Raw genomic sequence first — 16,112 nt, 5'->3', positions numbered from 1 at the left:
TCAGAATAACAACAAGCAGGCTTTCTAGTCTTCCCTCCAAGCCTCCTTCCTCCTGCGCCTGCCAAGGCAGCAGTAAGCCTCCCATTTCCCTCCCCTCCAGAGCTTGGGGGACCCCCAAGGAGGACCACACCTGCCCAGCCTGCTTAAATGCAGGGGAGGCCTCCAGGCTAATGGGAAAAGATGAAGTGCTTCTGGTTTACCCTGGGCAGCAGGCCGCCTGGACCAAGCAGAGAGAACAAAGTGGCCAGCACTGCCCGCTGGCACCTGTGTGGGCCTGGAGACGCTCAAGAGCCGAGATGCCAGTTCCCACGCACAGAAGTCCTTTCCTCTCTTCTGAGCCCCACAGAGCCCCACAGCACAAAGAGCACTCCCTGGCTGTGAGGGCAGACCTGGTTCTTGTCCCAGAGCTGGCTCTGATCCTCCGTGTGATTCGGCCAGTGACAGCCACCCTGGCCACCCCTCTCGTGCGTCACAAGACATAACTGGACTCAGTGTTGTCTCAAGTCCCACTTAACATTCAGGGGCTTGAAACAAGAAACAAAACCATGAAATCAATCTCCAGACCTCCTCCTCTCTCCATAAACATGCTCAGCTATTTCAGACAACACTGCCCAGCCAGAACTTTGCTTACTGCCCTTAGAGCAGCCTCCCTCACCAAACCCCAGCAGTCACCTGCTGCGCTTTAGTGCCACTCTCAGCAACTCTCTGTCCTTTGACTTTCACTCTAAAGGTCACTATACTCATTTCCATCCCACCTTCGCTTTGGTGTGGACAGTCCAGGACCAGAAGCTCAAAGATGTGAGGGGATACGTGGCTTCCTGGGAGCTTCCCATGGACCCCCAACATGATCAGTGCCACACACACCTCACCTCTAGTGGATCAGTGTCTCCATCCAATGCATTCGGTTTATTGGATGTAAAAGATCATGGAAGGAGACCTGCCGTCTTGCTCTCTCTCTGTATGTATGTATCTGTGTATATGTCTCGTAAGGCTGCCTGTGAGTTTACACTCATGGGCACTGGAACAAACTGGAGTCCTTTTTCACTTTTCAACTGAGTCTCAGTGACACTGGCTGCCCCTTGGCAATGTTTCCATGCAAAGTGCATGTGGTTAGGGACATAAAGGCCAGGGGACACACAGACAAGGTGCTGAGGAAGACGGGAAGATGGGCCCCCCTCCCCAATTCACCTCTGGAACAGACTGACAACATAAGCACAACTGCTAATTCTTCATCACACTCAAATGGGATTCATGGCTGGGAGTAGGCCGTCAGCCTTCCATCCTTGTACCCTGGGGGTGACCCTCTGTCCCCAGATGGCAGAAGCGTCCATTCTCATGGATACTCTTCTCTGGCAAGACCAGCGGTTCTCCAATTTAGACGCACTTTAGAATCATTTGGAAGCTTTAACACATCATCAACAAGCCCCCCAACCCAATGCTGTCATGTTGACATGGGCAGGGCCCAGATATAAGCATCTTAGATGCTGTGGGGTTCTAATGTGCTGTGCACTGTCCTGGGGTGGATGGCTGCCTATATTTCCTAAGTGTCTCTAAGCTGAAGCCAAGAAGCCCAATTCTTCTGGAATTGGAATGGACCAAGGCGTTGGTCTGAGGCTCAGGTACAACTCCCCTGGGAGCTGAAGCAGGATCAGCACTCCCAGAACTTCAGCACCAGCACCACATCAAAGGCTACCTGCTCTGAAGTCCTTCTGAGAAGTACTGCCCCCAGTCAACTGGTGGGGACAAGCGCCTGCTGACCACAGGTCTGAAGTGAGATAGCTGGCCACTCTGCCCTCTCTCCATCCACTGCACTGGAGCTAGAGCCTGGGAGACCCTAACAGGCAGGTCCCCAGAGGATGAGACAACCCCTTATCCTAGCCCTTAGATAGCTAAACACCCTTTTGTTTTTTTCTTGGCCAAGAAGAGCACAAGCCCCCAGGGGCACACTGAAGGCCCTCTCTCTCCCAGTGGTCCTCCAGTCTCATATCAACTTCCTCTGCCCTGTGACCTTGTGCTTCCCACAGCGGGAAAGCTGAGAGTTGGGTTGTTACCTCATTCTTCATCTCAGCCCCAAAGCAGTGCCACAATTAAGAACAAGACCTCTGAGACCTCAGGACACCTCACATGCTTGCTCACCCTTTTTTGGCTGTGTGACTTACAAAGTAACAGCTGAATCTCTACAGCTGTACCTATACTAGGGAAGGAACAGCCCCACCCAGCTATATGCTGGTGAGTTTTAAATGAGCTAAACATATGATTGTGTGTGTCTGTCTTTAGGTATAAAGACTTAGAACCTGGTCCCTGATAATTAAGGGCCAGGAGCTGAAGACCCTGCCTGCCATACCTTCTGCCTCTTCTAGGGTCACCCCATCTGGAGTTTTCTCTGCCACATTCTCATGCCTCTCCATCTGCCCTCTGAAGCTCAGATCTGGTCCTCAATCCATCTTCTGCTCTTCTAGAAAGCCTTTCCAGATGGTTCCAAATGGTACTGACTTATTTCCTAGAGAAATCTCTACACATCCAAATATGTGTTGGATGACAACTCTAAATAACCACAATGTCAATGTCTTCGTTGAGTACTTAGCAAATGCCACTCACCATCCTCAGCACTTCCCTCAGATTCTGTCATTTAGTGAAATAATCCTGTGTGGTGGATATTCATTTTGCCTTCCGTTTTGCAGACCAGAAAATGAATTCAGTCCCCTCATAAAGCCACACACAGGGCGGGGGCCGGGGCTCAGTGCTTTCATTCTGTTAAGGCAGCGTCTTTCTGTAGTTGAGCATAAAAGCCAATCAAATACTAATTCCACCTCTGCTTCCTACCAGGCTGTCTCTAAACAAGAAATCTAACTTCCATGTGCCTCAGTTTCCTCGTTTATAAAAGAAGAGTGGTAATAGCCCTCCCCTAGCTTGCTGGGGTGGGAGAGTCAAGCCCCACAGGACAGAAATCCTCACTTTGCACCATCCATGGCTTCCTGCAAACTGACTTGAAGAGAAAAACAGAGAAAGAAGCTAATTTACCACACGCTAATAGAGAAATGAGAGTTCAGTTCCTACGATGTATTTCTGGTCAGGAAAATATCACCAAATGTCTAAATGAAGACCCAAAAGCACTTTTCCATATTCATTCATTCCTTTTCCAACCTGCTTATTCCAGTTCAGGGTGACAGGCAGCCAGAGCCTGTCCGGACACCCAGGAGAGGAGCGGGAGCCAACCTGGACTTCACCTTTCGACCTCAGGGTGCTCCCACTTGCACTCCCACACTCGCTAGGACTGGGACAAGGGAGGCATGCCAAGAAGCCGACTGTGCATCTCTGGAATGTGGAGGACTCTGGAGGCCCTGGAGGAAACCCACGCATGCAGAAGGATGTGCTCGCGCACAGACAGTGGTCCCTGTCCGGGACTCTGTTTTTTCTCATCAACATTATAACAAAACTCCATTGAACAAAAGGACATTATCAAGAAACTGCTCCACAGGGCACTCGGATCCACAAAAGGCTTAGCTGTTAACATAATCCCACGGTTCCTTTTAATAGAGGGGATTCTGAGCCCCAGAGTAGGAAAAGGCCATGAAGGTGCGATCCCCTTGGTTCCACAGCCCCTCTTCTTTCCCAGATGAAGGTTGTCTTTGACTCTGCTCTATCCTATAATGCCCCATCCTATAGCTCAAAACTGGAATAGGGAGAGGGTGACCTTTCCTCAAGCAGAGTTTGGGAAAGAGGGCGTGGCTTCTCCTCTTTGTTCTAGGCCCTTGGGGTTAGAGGAAAGCCTTTCCCAGGCCTCCGGGAGACTCCTTTACACCCCTTGCCCTCCTTGATACCCAGCCAGCCTAAATGCCAGTCCCTCTTTGAAGCCCTCCGTGACTCCACACCCTACACTCACTCTGCCCAGCAGGAGGTATTTGCTCCCTCAGCTGAAATCTTCCAGCACCAACCATGCCCCTACCTCCCACTTCCACTCTTCCTTCATGGGTGCTTCTGATAGCTCAATCCCAAATGTATGTGATGCAAGAACAATGATCCTGGGCTGGGAGGCCAGACACCTGGGTTCCAGATCCCCTGTCACCCTGCATCCCCCCACCTCATGGTCAAAAGACACTGTCCTCACATCTCTACTTTCCCACCTCTTAGACAATAGGCTTGGGCCTAAGAGTCTTTTCAATTTCCTCCAACAGTGGGCCCATCTGGCCCCCTTGCTCAGTTTCCCTAATTGGTGGAGTCCAGAATCCTCTTCCGGCCTCAAATTAGGGCTGAGCAAGAGCTCGGCTGGAGGGAAAGGCCGGTACTGCTGAGAGCAGCTCCATTACCAGCTAATGTTCACAGACTGGACGGGGAGCTGGACCCACAGGGACCATTATATTTAACTGGGCTGCAGATTAATCAAGTATTTAAACAGATGGTGCTCAAAGAGCTCCTAGTAAATGAGGGGGGACCCAGAGGGAAATGTAGATCCCTCTGGCCTGGGTGGAGTCCCACTTTCCAATGACTGAGGCTGATGAGGCCTTGAGGGGATGCCCCCACCCCAAGTCCCCAGCTTCCCATGCAGAAACTCCCCTGGCTGGGCCTTCACCCCATGGACCTCGGCTTGCCACCTGCACAAGCAAGGACTGAAGAGCAGAGGGTTTACAAAGGATTGTTAGGTCTCAGTCACAGGCCATGCCACTCTGTTGGCACATCTGGAAATGCTGCATGGGATATTTTGGTTTTCACTGGGGCTGGAGAGTTTTATGGGCAATTCTGGGGAGAGCTAAGGTTGCTAACTGCCCCGAAGCACACGGTCCCTCCCAGCACAAAGATGCAGTATCCTCCCCCAAAGCTAAAGGCAGCCCCAGGAGAAGCACTGCACCCACAGACTATAGAAACAGGATTCCTGCAGCTTCAAAAGACTGAGCAGAGGAGGTGGGAAATGACCCCGCATCTGATCTGTGCTGACCAGGTGCTTGCCTGCTCAGCCACTGGCGACAGCTGTGTCCCTGCTGCCATCGGGCTGTCTGCTAAGGAGCCCTGTGACAGCCGCTGCCCAGCTGAGGCTCCAGCTCTCTCTGAGCCCACGGCAGTGAAGGTGGTCATATCCTAAAACCCAGACAGCCCTTGCAGAATGAGGCATCCAGGGAAGGTCGATCTCAAGAAGGCAGTCACAGGGTTACTGCCCAGAGCCTACTGAAGAGCTTCCTGAAGGATGCCCCCGTCTCTCTCGCCAAGATGACAGAGATGGGAAGGCAGTGCCAGAACCCGAACTGAAAGCGCTCGGGACACCACACCCCCCTGTCACCCACTCACCTGGGGAGGAGTCATTCAAGCCCAGCAGGTCATTTGCCCTCTGGATCTTCTGCAGGCACACAGCCTGCTCCTTCTTGAAGAGGCAGTCAGAATGCATGGCGGTGGCCTGTGAGCGACACAGAGATGACAGGAGGGGATAACAGGAGGTTCAATCCAAGCCACACTACCCAAACCCAAGGAGCAGGGCCCTGTGGGTGGAGGCAGAAGCAGAAAGAGGATAGTGACAGATTTCAGGGCCAGCCGGAGCCAGCTCTGACATCCACTTTATCACAGACACCAAGAGGGCTCTTCTCAACTCAGTGTGAGGCCTTGGGCAGATCCCTCCCTTGTCGCGTCTTAAGAGTAATACAATCCAAAGCACACATACATAACACTTTATTAGGTGCCTGAATTATTCTGTCATTTATATATGCACACAAAATACATCTCAAATTTCAAGTGCGCCCAGAGCTCATCGTGGAGGAGAGGGTCCTGGGCCCTTACCACAGGCAGCAGGAGCAGAGCAGCCAGGGAGACCTGCACAACGCTGGTCATGGCGCTTCGGCTGGAGGGAGGCCAGCACTACGTGCCTCCCACTCAGAGCAGGCTCCGGTCAGCCCCAAGGTGTGCACGGGCTAGAGAGAAAGGAAAGGTAGTAATTGCGTGGGCCCAGGGCGCGGCAGGGGCAGGGACGAGGCTCTCGGTCACCAAGGCCTACCCTCCTCTATGGCTTCATCTGCACACGTTGCTATCTGTTATTTACTCCACAAATATCTGAGCACCAAACCAGTGCAAGGCCCGGGGCCACAGTGAGAGCAGATGGACTCAAGGCTTGCTCCTCAGCAGCAGGTAACAGCCCCCCCAACCTGTCCCCACGGTGGCAGTTCTAGCTGGCACACGCTCTCCCTGGGGGGCATGTCCCAGTTTGTCTCACTCCCAGGGATGGAGCGGTGGCCGTGACCTGTGCCAGGTCTGCTGCACTGGTTGTCACTCTGCTTTCCCAGATGCTGTCCTCAGCTTGGCTGGCGGCGCCAGGCCACACCTGAGGGTAAGGAGCAGCATTCCAAAGAGACCCAAGATCACCAAGTGAACTCAGACTTGGGGACCAGGTCTCCCCATCAGCGGCAGGCCTACCTGGCTCCAGATTGCAAGTGAGAACGCAGTGACTTCCATCCAACACACTCGGCACAGAGGGCAGCTTGTTCCAGCTGCAGAGCCCAGACCCCTCGCAAACACAGATTCCTTTCATCCTGACTCAGCGCCCTTGGCCTCCGGGATAAAGCCTTTTACACCGCCACATTTGAAACAAAGCAACTGCGGAAGGACATGCTGGGGTCCCAGAGTTGCGGGACTGCAGGGCTGGGGCCACGAGTGGGGACCGGACAGGTTAGAAGGAGTCCAGTGAGGAGGCAGGGCACAGCCCTGGGGGGAAGAGTCAGCCTGCTTCTTAAATGGATCCTTAACACAGATTCCCTCCAACCCAGCGATTCTGCATCTGGGTATCTATCCTAGAGAAGAAATTTGCACTTGTATAGAAAGAAGGATATGCAAGGATATTCTCTGCAGCAGCATTATTTAAAATAGCATCAACAGCAAAATATGGGGCAGCAAAGCATCCATCAAGAAGGCACTGTTAATAGGCCCCAGCATAACCATACAGTGAAACACCACGCGGAAATCTCAAAATGATGTTATTACTACCGTTACTGAAATGACTGAGAAAAACAACGTCAGGATCACCACTAACCCACGGGTGTCCAGTTTGGAAGGCCCGTGGGGGCTTGCACACCCTTGGACAGAGCTGCTGGGACCCCAGGTCTTCTGTGTCCCCCTGATTCTGCCTACCCATACCTCAATCGCTCTTGTTTTGCCTCTCAAAACACCCCAAAAAGAGAAAGGAAAGCAGATCAATAAGGCTGAACGAAAAGGGGCCCGTTTAAGCCACTCACTACTGTGCCTGCTCAGGACCCACCCAGATGCTGAGTGAGGACTTGGGTATCTCTAAGGAATGCTCTGAGAAGCTCAGTGGGGCCTGGCTAGCCTCTCCCCTGCAGGTCTTGGGAAGGACTTGGCGGGCTGGGGAAGCACCCAGGACACCTACTACACCACTCAGCCTTCAGCCTCCATAACCTCTCCAGGGTCCTCACACCCTGGTGGCCACAGGCTACCTCAGGCTTGAACAGATACTGGAGGTCCCCCCCCCCCAAAGCTGGGTTACCTCCACCATTCACAAGGGATCCCAAGACTCTGCAGTAAACTGACACTCCTGACCTGACTGGCAGGCACAGAGGCCTGGTCCCCTGCCCACCACGCCCTGCCCATCACAGAAGCTGGAGGCCACCGCTTTGGCCACAGAGGGCTTAGAGAAGCAATGTCAGTGCAGAAAGTCCCCACGATCTGAGGCTGATGCTAGGACAACGTCCCGTCAAAGGCTGGCAGGGTCTGAAGCCAGGGGAGGGGGCCTCCACCCAGGTCAGTGCTGCACTGCTCCAGCACCTCCCTCAGTCCTGGCAGAAGGGCCGGCAGCCACAACCTTGGCCAGGGCTCTGGCCACAGCATCCAGTCATGGTCTAGACTCTGCTGCCGGGGGTCCCAGCTTTCTGGGCTGAGATGAAAGTGACCCCTCACCTTAGCTCCCTCTTTGAGCTGCCTCTCAGCCAGTGAATCCAGACAAGAATCTGAGGGGGCTGCTGGAGGTACGGCCTGTGCTACCAGGCAGACACACTCAGGCCTCCTTCCTGGGGAGATAGGGGTCTCCCTTGCACTCCCAGCTAGGAGCCACCAGAAGAAACAGCCAGTCACTCTTTCTGTATCTTGTGAGGGATTTTACCCTGGAGCACCAAGCAAACTTCCTATGAGAAGGAGCCCTGCAGGCTCCAGGGCACCCTGGGATGGTAGTAACACTACCCATTCAAGACTGGGGTCCCACAACTGGTGACTTGTGGCTCTACTCCCAGGCCCCTGGCCCCAGCCCCAACATGTGCTCTGACCTCTTAGTCCAGCACTCAACCTGAGCTGCCCAGAAGAACCACAGGGGAGCTCCAGAAAACTAACCCCATTCAATGGAGTGTCGGGGTGCAGGGGGAGGGTCCCCTGGCCTTGGTGTTGGCTAAAGCTTTCTAGGTAGTCTCTGGTACAGATGGGACTACAAAGCCTGTTGTCACCTTCACTAGAAACAAAAGCACTGAGGAAGCTTCCAGCATCCACCTTTCGTTGCTCTAGAGACTAAGTAGTCCACACGGGAAGAGGGTGAGTGTGACTGTTTTGAAGGCTGGCTGATTACCGACATCCTCCTCTCTCTTTCTTGCTCTCGCTCTTTCTCTCTCTCTCTCTTCCTCTCTCTGTCACACACACACTCTTCCTCTGTCACACACACGTGCATGCACCGTACACAAATACACAGAAGCAGGCTTACAGAGAACCACAGACTTACAGAGAAGAGCACAGTGACAGGTGAACTGCAGAGAGAGACATGAATCCCCAGGGCACCCGCCTGAAGCCATCAATGCAAACACCACATGCAGAACACACAAAGGTAGAGATTCCTTCAGGGATGGATGGACAATGCCACGCACACACACACACACACACACACACTCCTTCACAGACACGCAGACGCACACTCCCAGAACAAAACAGAGTAGAAGCAACCACTCAGAATGCAGATGTTCGGGCATGTTTACCAGAGCCTTGACATACAAACCAACACGCACATCTGCGAGGCATCGAGATAGAGCAGCTAGATATATTTGGATTCGGGCGTGTATGTGGGCACACACAAAAACATACACATATGCTCACGAGAGCGCTTTCATTCTCTCTCTCTCTTGCTCGCTCACTCTCTCTCACACACACAAGCCCCCAGACTCATAGGATACTCACCCCTGTTGTTCCCTCAGAGTCCCCTGTCACAGCCACAGAGAACTATACGGAGGAGGCCACAGCCCCAGCCCCACCCCCAGCTTTGTCACCAGGCTGCTTAGGCAGAGATATGAACCAGGAACATGTGTGCCCCATCTCAGTGACATGGTGGGGCTTGGGGTAACGCTCAACACGGGGCCTCTCGTGGAACTTGACCGGGTTATTATTCCTGCTGCTCTCCCCACTACAGTCCATCCCCTGTCTGGCTGGACATACACTAGCAGCAAAAGAGGTGGAGAGAGCGAACCCATAGGTCCCAGGCCTTAACCTTTCTGCTCCTCCCCTCAGCTGGAGACCCCTCCAGGTTGGCAATGTACTCCCAGCACTCTGGTCCACTGCTGCCCCCACCTCAAGTCCACCCTGCACCACTCTTGAGGAGTTTACTGTCCCCACACTTCGCACTTGGTGCTCCTTACTCCTTGGGGCCACACACATGACTCCTCTGTCCCAGGCCTGCCCTCTGAGATGCGGTCTGTGGGTCTGCCACCCCTAGGCCTATCAGCTACTCCCCAACCTACATGCTCCCTCCTCTGGACTTCCCAAGCTCCAGGGACCCTTTCATGGGACAGAGCCAGCCTGCCTGCTGCAGCCAGGGTTGGAGCCCCACTCTCTGAGGATGGGCTTGGGTTATCCAGCCCAGCCACGCAAATGCCTCAGGGTGACCTGGTCACTGGTAGTCAGTCCCAGCACTCTCTCAGAGCCACTGGCTTGAGCTAGCCATTGGCTCTACTACTGCTCTAGGGACAATTTAACTCTACATCCTGACATTTGGTGCAGTAGCCACAGGGGCTTGATTTGCTAGAGTTTTAGCCACAGGACTTCCGGTGAGTCATTTCACTTTTGATTGTCTGTAAAATGGAACAATAGCCAGACTGATCTCATAGATACTACTGACGGATCAACCGATTTCTCTTATAATTCTATATGGCGTTGTCAACAGTGTATCTACAGTTAATATACATCACCACATAAGTAGTGCCAGAGCCTGGCTCCCCTAAGGGCTCCACATGTGTTAACTATTTTTATCTTACCGCTTTGTGTTCACTTTTTTTCCTTATCTCGTTGTCACTTCCACCCCCATAGCCATGTGGCACATTAGAATGAGAATGTTAGGTCTGCTCTACCTTTATTTGCTAAGGGATAACATTCCTTAAACATGAGTATGTGCCAAGCACACTTTCAAACAACAAATATGCACTAACTCATTTCATGGGTCCAAAAAAATCTATGTGGTAGCTGCTAGCTTTAACCTCACTCTAGAGCTGAGATGTCTGAAGCACAGAGAGGTGAAGCAACTTCCCCAAGGTCACAGAGCAAGTATGTGGCAAACTGGGATGTGAATACAAGTTACCAGGTTGCCAAGGATGTGCACTTCCTATTACTGGCAAGCGGAAAGCCCACTCAGAGACCACTGGCATCCCATTCGTGATTCCTCTTACTTGAGGGAGGGAGGGAGTGAATTTGAGGACTAGTCAAACCCTCTGATCCCCCTACCCACATTTCTGTGTCTGAAGCACCTTCCTTAAGGAGAATTACAGACACAGCATTTTAGATCTGAAATGAACTTTAAAGGTCTCCTCCCGGGGTACTGAGTTTCTGGTGGGGAAACTGAGGCCAGAGGAGGAAACAATTCCAAGATTACACAGTGGAAGATTCCTGGAGTCCAGCCTGGCAGGAAGGGACGTGTCACAGATACCTGGACAGGGGGGAATCTACTCCCCCTTCCAGACTGTGAACAGTCTGTCTTCCTCGGGCCCCATACGCCCAGCGACTGACCCCAGAGTGGGAACTGACAGGAGCAGCCGCGTCCTCCTCCGGTGAGCCAATGCGCCAGGCACACCGGAAGGCAGCGTCATCAGTCAGCACACCGGAGCCAGTGGTGACTCACTGTGCTCCAGACTTTCTGCATCTCCGAGTAGGAGATGCATCTCAGAGACCCTCAAACATCCTCCCAGACCCTGTACCACCCTGTGGACAGCACCACAGAGAGGATGGCCTTGTTTCTGGGTGGGGGTGCTCATCTCTCTCAAGCCCCTGGGCTAGGGTGCTCAGGGGAAACTGTAATATCTTCACCACACCTTTTCAGGTAGCCCTAGCCTCTTGGGAGCCCCCACAAAGGGAGGAGAGCACCTCGCCAGCTCCCTCCACTGGGTCAGAGAGTCCTTCCACACTCATGGGGCCAGAGCCTGATGGGTCATCTCCTACTGGACTCCTCTGGCTGCTCAGCATTCCTCCTGTTCATGGGCAGTGCCAGGCCTGGACATCAGACCACAGATGACCCAAGGAAAATGAATCATTGCCTCCCCACCTCGCTCTCCACATTCCGCTTTCACTAATGAACCCAGGTAGGACCCACCCCACTTCCTCATAGATCAGGGAACCAGGAAGGGTTCCAAGGTCACACAATCGCCCCTCAAAGGGAGGGCTGCACCATTTCTGAGAAGGAAGGGGGCCCTCCAGAATCCCTTTTCTCCTCAATTAGGTGAGAGCCTGTCCAGCAGAATCCAATGCCTGAGCGAGAAGTGACCTGGCCATATCAGGATTAATCATTGTTAAGGTTCCTCTTTGTTCAGGTCTAAGCCAAGTGTTGAAGCCGTCTACTTTCATTCTGGTCACTGGGGCCCTGTGACTGAAGCCACTGGAAGGGAAGGCGGGCTTGGCTCTGTTGCCCTTGTTCCCCGCCTCCTGATTCAGGCAGGGCATGTGGCAGAGGCCCAGAAATTCTGATGACACCTGGTGGTTAGGTTTGGGTAGGTGACTTGGGGGTATAGCACGGCAGCGGCAGTGTCTCAGGAGAAGGGGTAGACAGAGGGGGGATGGCTGGCTCCAGGCTGTGGATGTCAGGGAAAGTGCAGCCATGTTCTAGGGGCCAAGCCAGGGAGCACCATCAGGTTTTAGCAGGGGAGTGAAGCGACAGCTTCCCATATAGGAAATACCACTCAGGGGGCTGAAGAACTGAGTGAAATAGGAAAGGGCAGGAAGCAAACCCACACTCAAAGGCTGTTTTCTGAATTCAGAATAGAGGTGAGGGGGCTAGGGCAGGGAGGGGGGCTGGCATGGGAAGAGAACAGACGCCAGAGATTTGGGGAAATGGGAGAGGAAAGCCTCCCTGCCAATTCTGGAGGAATCGCAGGAAACAGAATACAGGATCTCTTTCACCACACAATCTATGTCAGAAGGTAGGAAATTTGGAGTTGCCTGCAAAGGAGCAGTATACCTTTTTCTCAAACAACCCTCTGTGTTGCCATTTGTCAGGCTGAGCAGGCAGGTGAGGACAGCTAAGGTAATGCACAGATCTAGAATGAGAACATCTAGGTAGGAGACCTCAAGGCCAACCTGACTTCCTACCACCACCTCCAGGAAGTCCACCCTGACAGCACCTGCCTCCACTGCAATCACACTCCTCCAAAAACCATCTGCCTGGGTTGTTTTGGGTCCATCATGCTCATTGCTTATCAGGCTTATGAGACTCAGATCTTGCCTAGAAAAAAGGGACAAATTCAGATGTCCCCCAAGTCTCCTTCCTGGTGGAGCTGGGCACAGGATGAACAGGAAACGGGGTTCAGGACTGCTTGAGAGAGAACTCATATGATGTCACATTTTATTTTGCAATCATGAATGTGGCCTCCAGATGCAAGGGGCAACTGGACAGAGCAGAAGCCTGTCTGGGTTGGGGTACTGAGGCCAACGAGGTGCCTCTCCTGGCAAGAGAGCACTCTGAGCCCCAGGCAACACAGAAGGACTCTCTGAGGTCCACTAGGGCAGGGTGGACTCTCAGCACCAAGTCCCTCCCTTTTCAGCCTGAAACCACTGTTCTTCTCTAAGCTTCCAGCCCAGAGGGTGGCAAACCCTTCTGGGAGGTCAGAGCCAATCTACTGCTTATTTTTGCACAGCAGTGAGGTCAGAATGGTTTTCACATTTTTAAATGATTAGGATGGGGGGAGGGGCACAAGGGGGAAGATGAGAGTTTTGTGACAAGAAAACTGTATGAAGTTCAAACTTCAGCATCCATAAATAAGGTTTCTCAGAAAATAGTCATGCTCACTTGTTTACATATGGGATCATCTACGTTGGCTTTTACACCACAAGAACAGAATTCTGTAGTTGTGAGAGCACATAGCCGGCAAAGCCTAAAATATTTACTCTCTGGCCCGGGAGAGAAGTTCGCCAACATTTGTTCTCCCATCGCCACACTCGCACACTCTGGCTTCAGTGCACATCGGAACCATCAGTGAGGCTCTGTGGTTCTCCTTGGGCAAAAGCAAGTGCCCCCACATCCACTGGTGTTTCCGGTGGTACACGTTTTGCCCCAGCTCTGGCAGGTGTCCTAGGAAGCCTCTCTGCTGTGTGTCACTCCCTCTCTGTGTGTCACTGTGGGGGTGGCTGTCACCATGTGCCTCTGACGGCATCCAGGATTTGATACAAACACGTCGCATCGCAGCTGAGGAATTTCCAGGCCCTGTGTTGCCAGGCAGCAGGACCACTGGGCCCAGTCCATTCAGACCTGGACACGGATCCCTCTGTTCAAAGGTGGCCAAGGCTTCTTGGGGCCTCTCGTTCAAAGCCCCCAGCACACAAAGCCCCCATTTGGGGCATCAAGCCTCCACTCTCATGTCCTTCTCCTGCACAGGAAACACAGTTGCTCCAGACCTCGGCTCCAGGCCTCGGCTCCATGCTAGGTGACTCTCAGGGAGGCAAGACCTTCCTGCCACTGAGCTGGTCTCATGCGCTGTGCTTGGCACACCTTGGTTCTGCCCTCTGGCAGATAGCACAAGATGTCCCCTGCTCAATCAGCAGCAGCCTCGGACAATGGAACCTTCTTCCCTGGGAGGCCCAAGGAGCTGGGACATCAAGCTGAGGCCATGTCCCCAGGAAGAAAGCCACCTGTGGCCTTAGTTCCAGTGATTCCTGGCCTCTTTGTTGAATCACAGATCAGCAAACCTGCCCATTGTTGTGCTTATTTATTCAACGCAAATTGGGGAATTGTCCCTAAGCAGGAGCATGGCAGGGAGGAGTGACTGCATAAAAAAGGAAGAGTCCCAGAATGTTTCTCCAATCAACCCCCTGCCAGCCTAAACCTTACACAAAATAGGACCTTAATGGATACTTTACCCTGATTAGTTCTTTGTATACAGGTAAAGGGTCCTTAGAGAGGAGTCCCACAGACACCTGGGACTCACCTCACTGAAGCTTGTCTCAAGACAAAGAGCCACCAATGAATTACGGATGGCAGGGGTGCCTGTTAACACCTGCACTTATTGATGGGCCTGCCTCAGTGTGTTCCAGCTCTAATTTGGATATACAGATTTCAGCTTGTGTCCAGACTGGCCTCCCTGCTTGTCCTCCCCAAGGTCAGTGGGTAACAGGAGCCCCAAAATTCTGCTTGGTACTAGGGGCTTCACCCACTCCACCTATGCTCAACGCCAGATTTAGACTGCAGTCTCCAAAGACAATTTGGGTGCTACTGTTGACCCTCTCACCACCACCACCCTGAAAGCACAAATGACTTGATCCTCCTCAGAAGCCCACAGCCACTCAGAAGCTAATAGCCTGACCTTCAAGAAGCTTGTCAGCTTCAGCTCAAGCCAGTCCCCAAACAATTTACCTTCCACAGACCCAGTGTAGATTCCTTCATCCCTTACCAACCCCCCCCCCAACAACTCCCAAACAGGGTTGCTCACAGCAAAAGCTAAATGTTGTGTTCTTTCTTTTTAGTGAGTGGGGGTTGGTTTGTGAAAGGCTGCTGGAGGCAAAGGAGGGGATCTGACACATCTGCAATGAGAAGTACAGAAGAGGTCTGGACAATTAGCAAGGTCCACTACCCCTCCCCCAGTATCTTCAAGCTGGTTCCAGGGCAGGGGCTCTCCTCTCAGCTCCACCTGAGAGGCCGTAAGCTTCCGGCTGGGCTCCCCAGATCCAGGCATGGGCTCTAGGTCCCCGCTGACCTCACAACCCGCCAAGCAACTGGCACGGGTGTAGCCCCCGCCTCCTGCAGCTGCTGCAGAAGCCTGTGCCTTTAGGGTGGCCAGCGAGGTGTCTCAGGCAGGCCCACTCCACCCCAAACAGCCCGGTGCCCCTTTCCCACAAGCCCTTGTGGAGTCTTGCCCAGAAGACAACTGAAGCCCAGGCATCCTGACCCCTCCGCACCGCACCGCGGGAAACAGAAAAACCATGCTCTTTTGAACAATCCACAACATGTCACCGCAGGAGGACATTCTGTGCTGGCCTCCAGCCCATCCCCAATCAGCACACCGCTGGTCCACCCCTCAAACCCGCGAGGTCTGCGCTACCCTGTCCCCCCATCCCCCAGCACCGCCTCTCTGGTCCGCGTAGGCGCGTCCTCCCCCCTCCCCCGCCACCGAGTAGGGAGACAGGTCCCTGGGGTCCCTCCAGCCTCAGCGCCTTCAGTGCCCGACTCTCCCTACTCCGAAACAAGAGGGGCTCCAGACACCAAGGCCGACCCCACCCCCTGGGAGCTGCCTGGCTCCGAAGCCGGGTGCACTGCCCCTAGACATGGCGGGGGGAGCGGGGTTTCGGGAGTCAGACTCGCGCAGGCAGGGAGCAGCGGCGGGAGCAGGCTTCATTTCGGAATCCGAGGGTGGCCCCGCGCTGCCCGGGCCCGCTCTCCGTCGACCGGGGCCGCGGCTGGCAGAGACCGCTGAGCGACAGGAGGGGGCCACGCTCCCAGAGGGACGAAGGTTCTGGAGTCGGGGAGGGGGCTCGAGCGTGGAGGGGCAGGGACAGCGGCCCTTACCTGCTCGCCGCAGGACCTGGCCGCGGAGCCGCGGGCCAGCCCGGGACGGACTCCGTGGGGAGAGCGCGCGGCGGAGACTGCGAGCCCCGCGCCGCGGGGAGAAGACAGCGTGGCGCCGAGGAGCGCGCCGAGCCCGTGTCTCCGCTGGCCGCGGGTGTCCGTGGGTCCCTGCGCGGCG

At 53.9% G+C, this 16,112-nt stretch overlaps 1 protein-coding gene across 2 annotated transcripts in view; it reads right to left on the bottom strand.

Moving 5' to 3' along the window:
* ADCYAP1R1 (adenylate cyclase activating polypeptide 1 (pituitary) receptor type I) overlaps positions 1-16,089 on the bottom strand; it is a 52,921-nt gene extending 36,832 nt beyond the window's left edge. For both annotated transcript variants that reach the window (XM_012721049.1, XM_012721050.1), the window contains exons 1-2: positions 15,935-16,089; positions 5,281-5,386 (exon numbers count right to left, since the gene is read on the bottom strand). In XM_012721049.1, coding sequence (XP_012576503.1) covers positions 5,281-5,377 — 97 coding nt within the window. In that variant the 5' untranslated portion in view covers positions 5,378-5,386; positions 15,935-16,089. The remainder of the gene's footprint in view (positions 1-5,280; positions 5,387-15,934) is intronic.
* Between the last annotated feature and the right edge of the window lie 23 nt (positions 16,090-16,112).

This window comes from Condylura cristata, unplaced genomic scaffold, assembly GCF_000260355.1.
Source record: "Condylura cristata isolate star-nosed mole 26May11 unplaced genomic scaffold, ConCri1.0 scaffold00005, whole genome shotgun sequence".
NCBI classification, from domain to species: domain Eukaryota; kingdom Metazoa; phylum Chordata; class Mammalia; order Eulipotyphla; family Talpidae; genus Condylura; species Condylura cristata.
The sequence above is the reverse complement of the archived record's forward strand: the minus strand, read 5'-3'. Positions and strand labels throughout refer to the sequence as shown.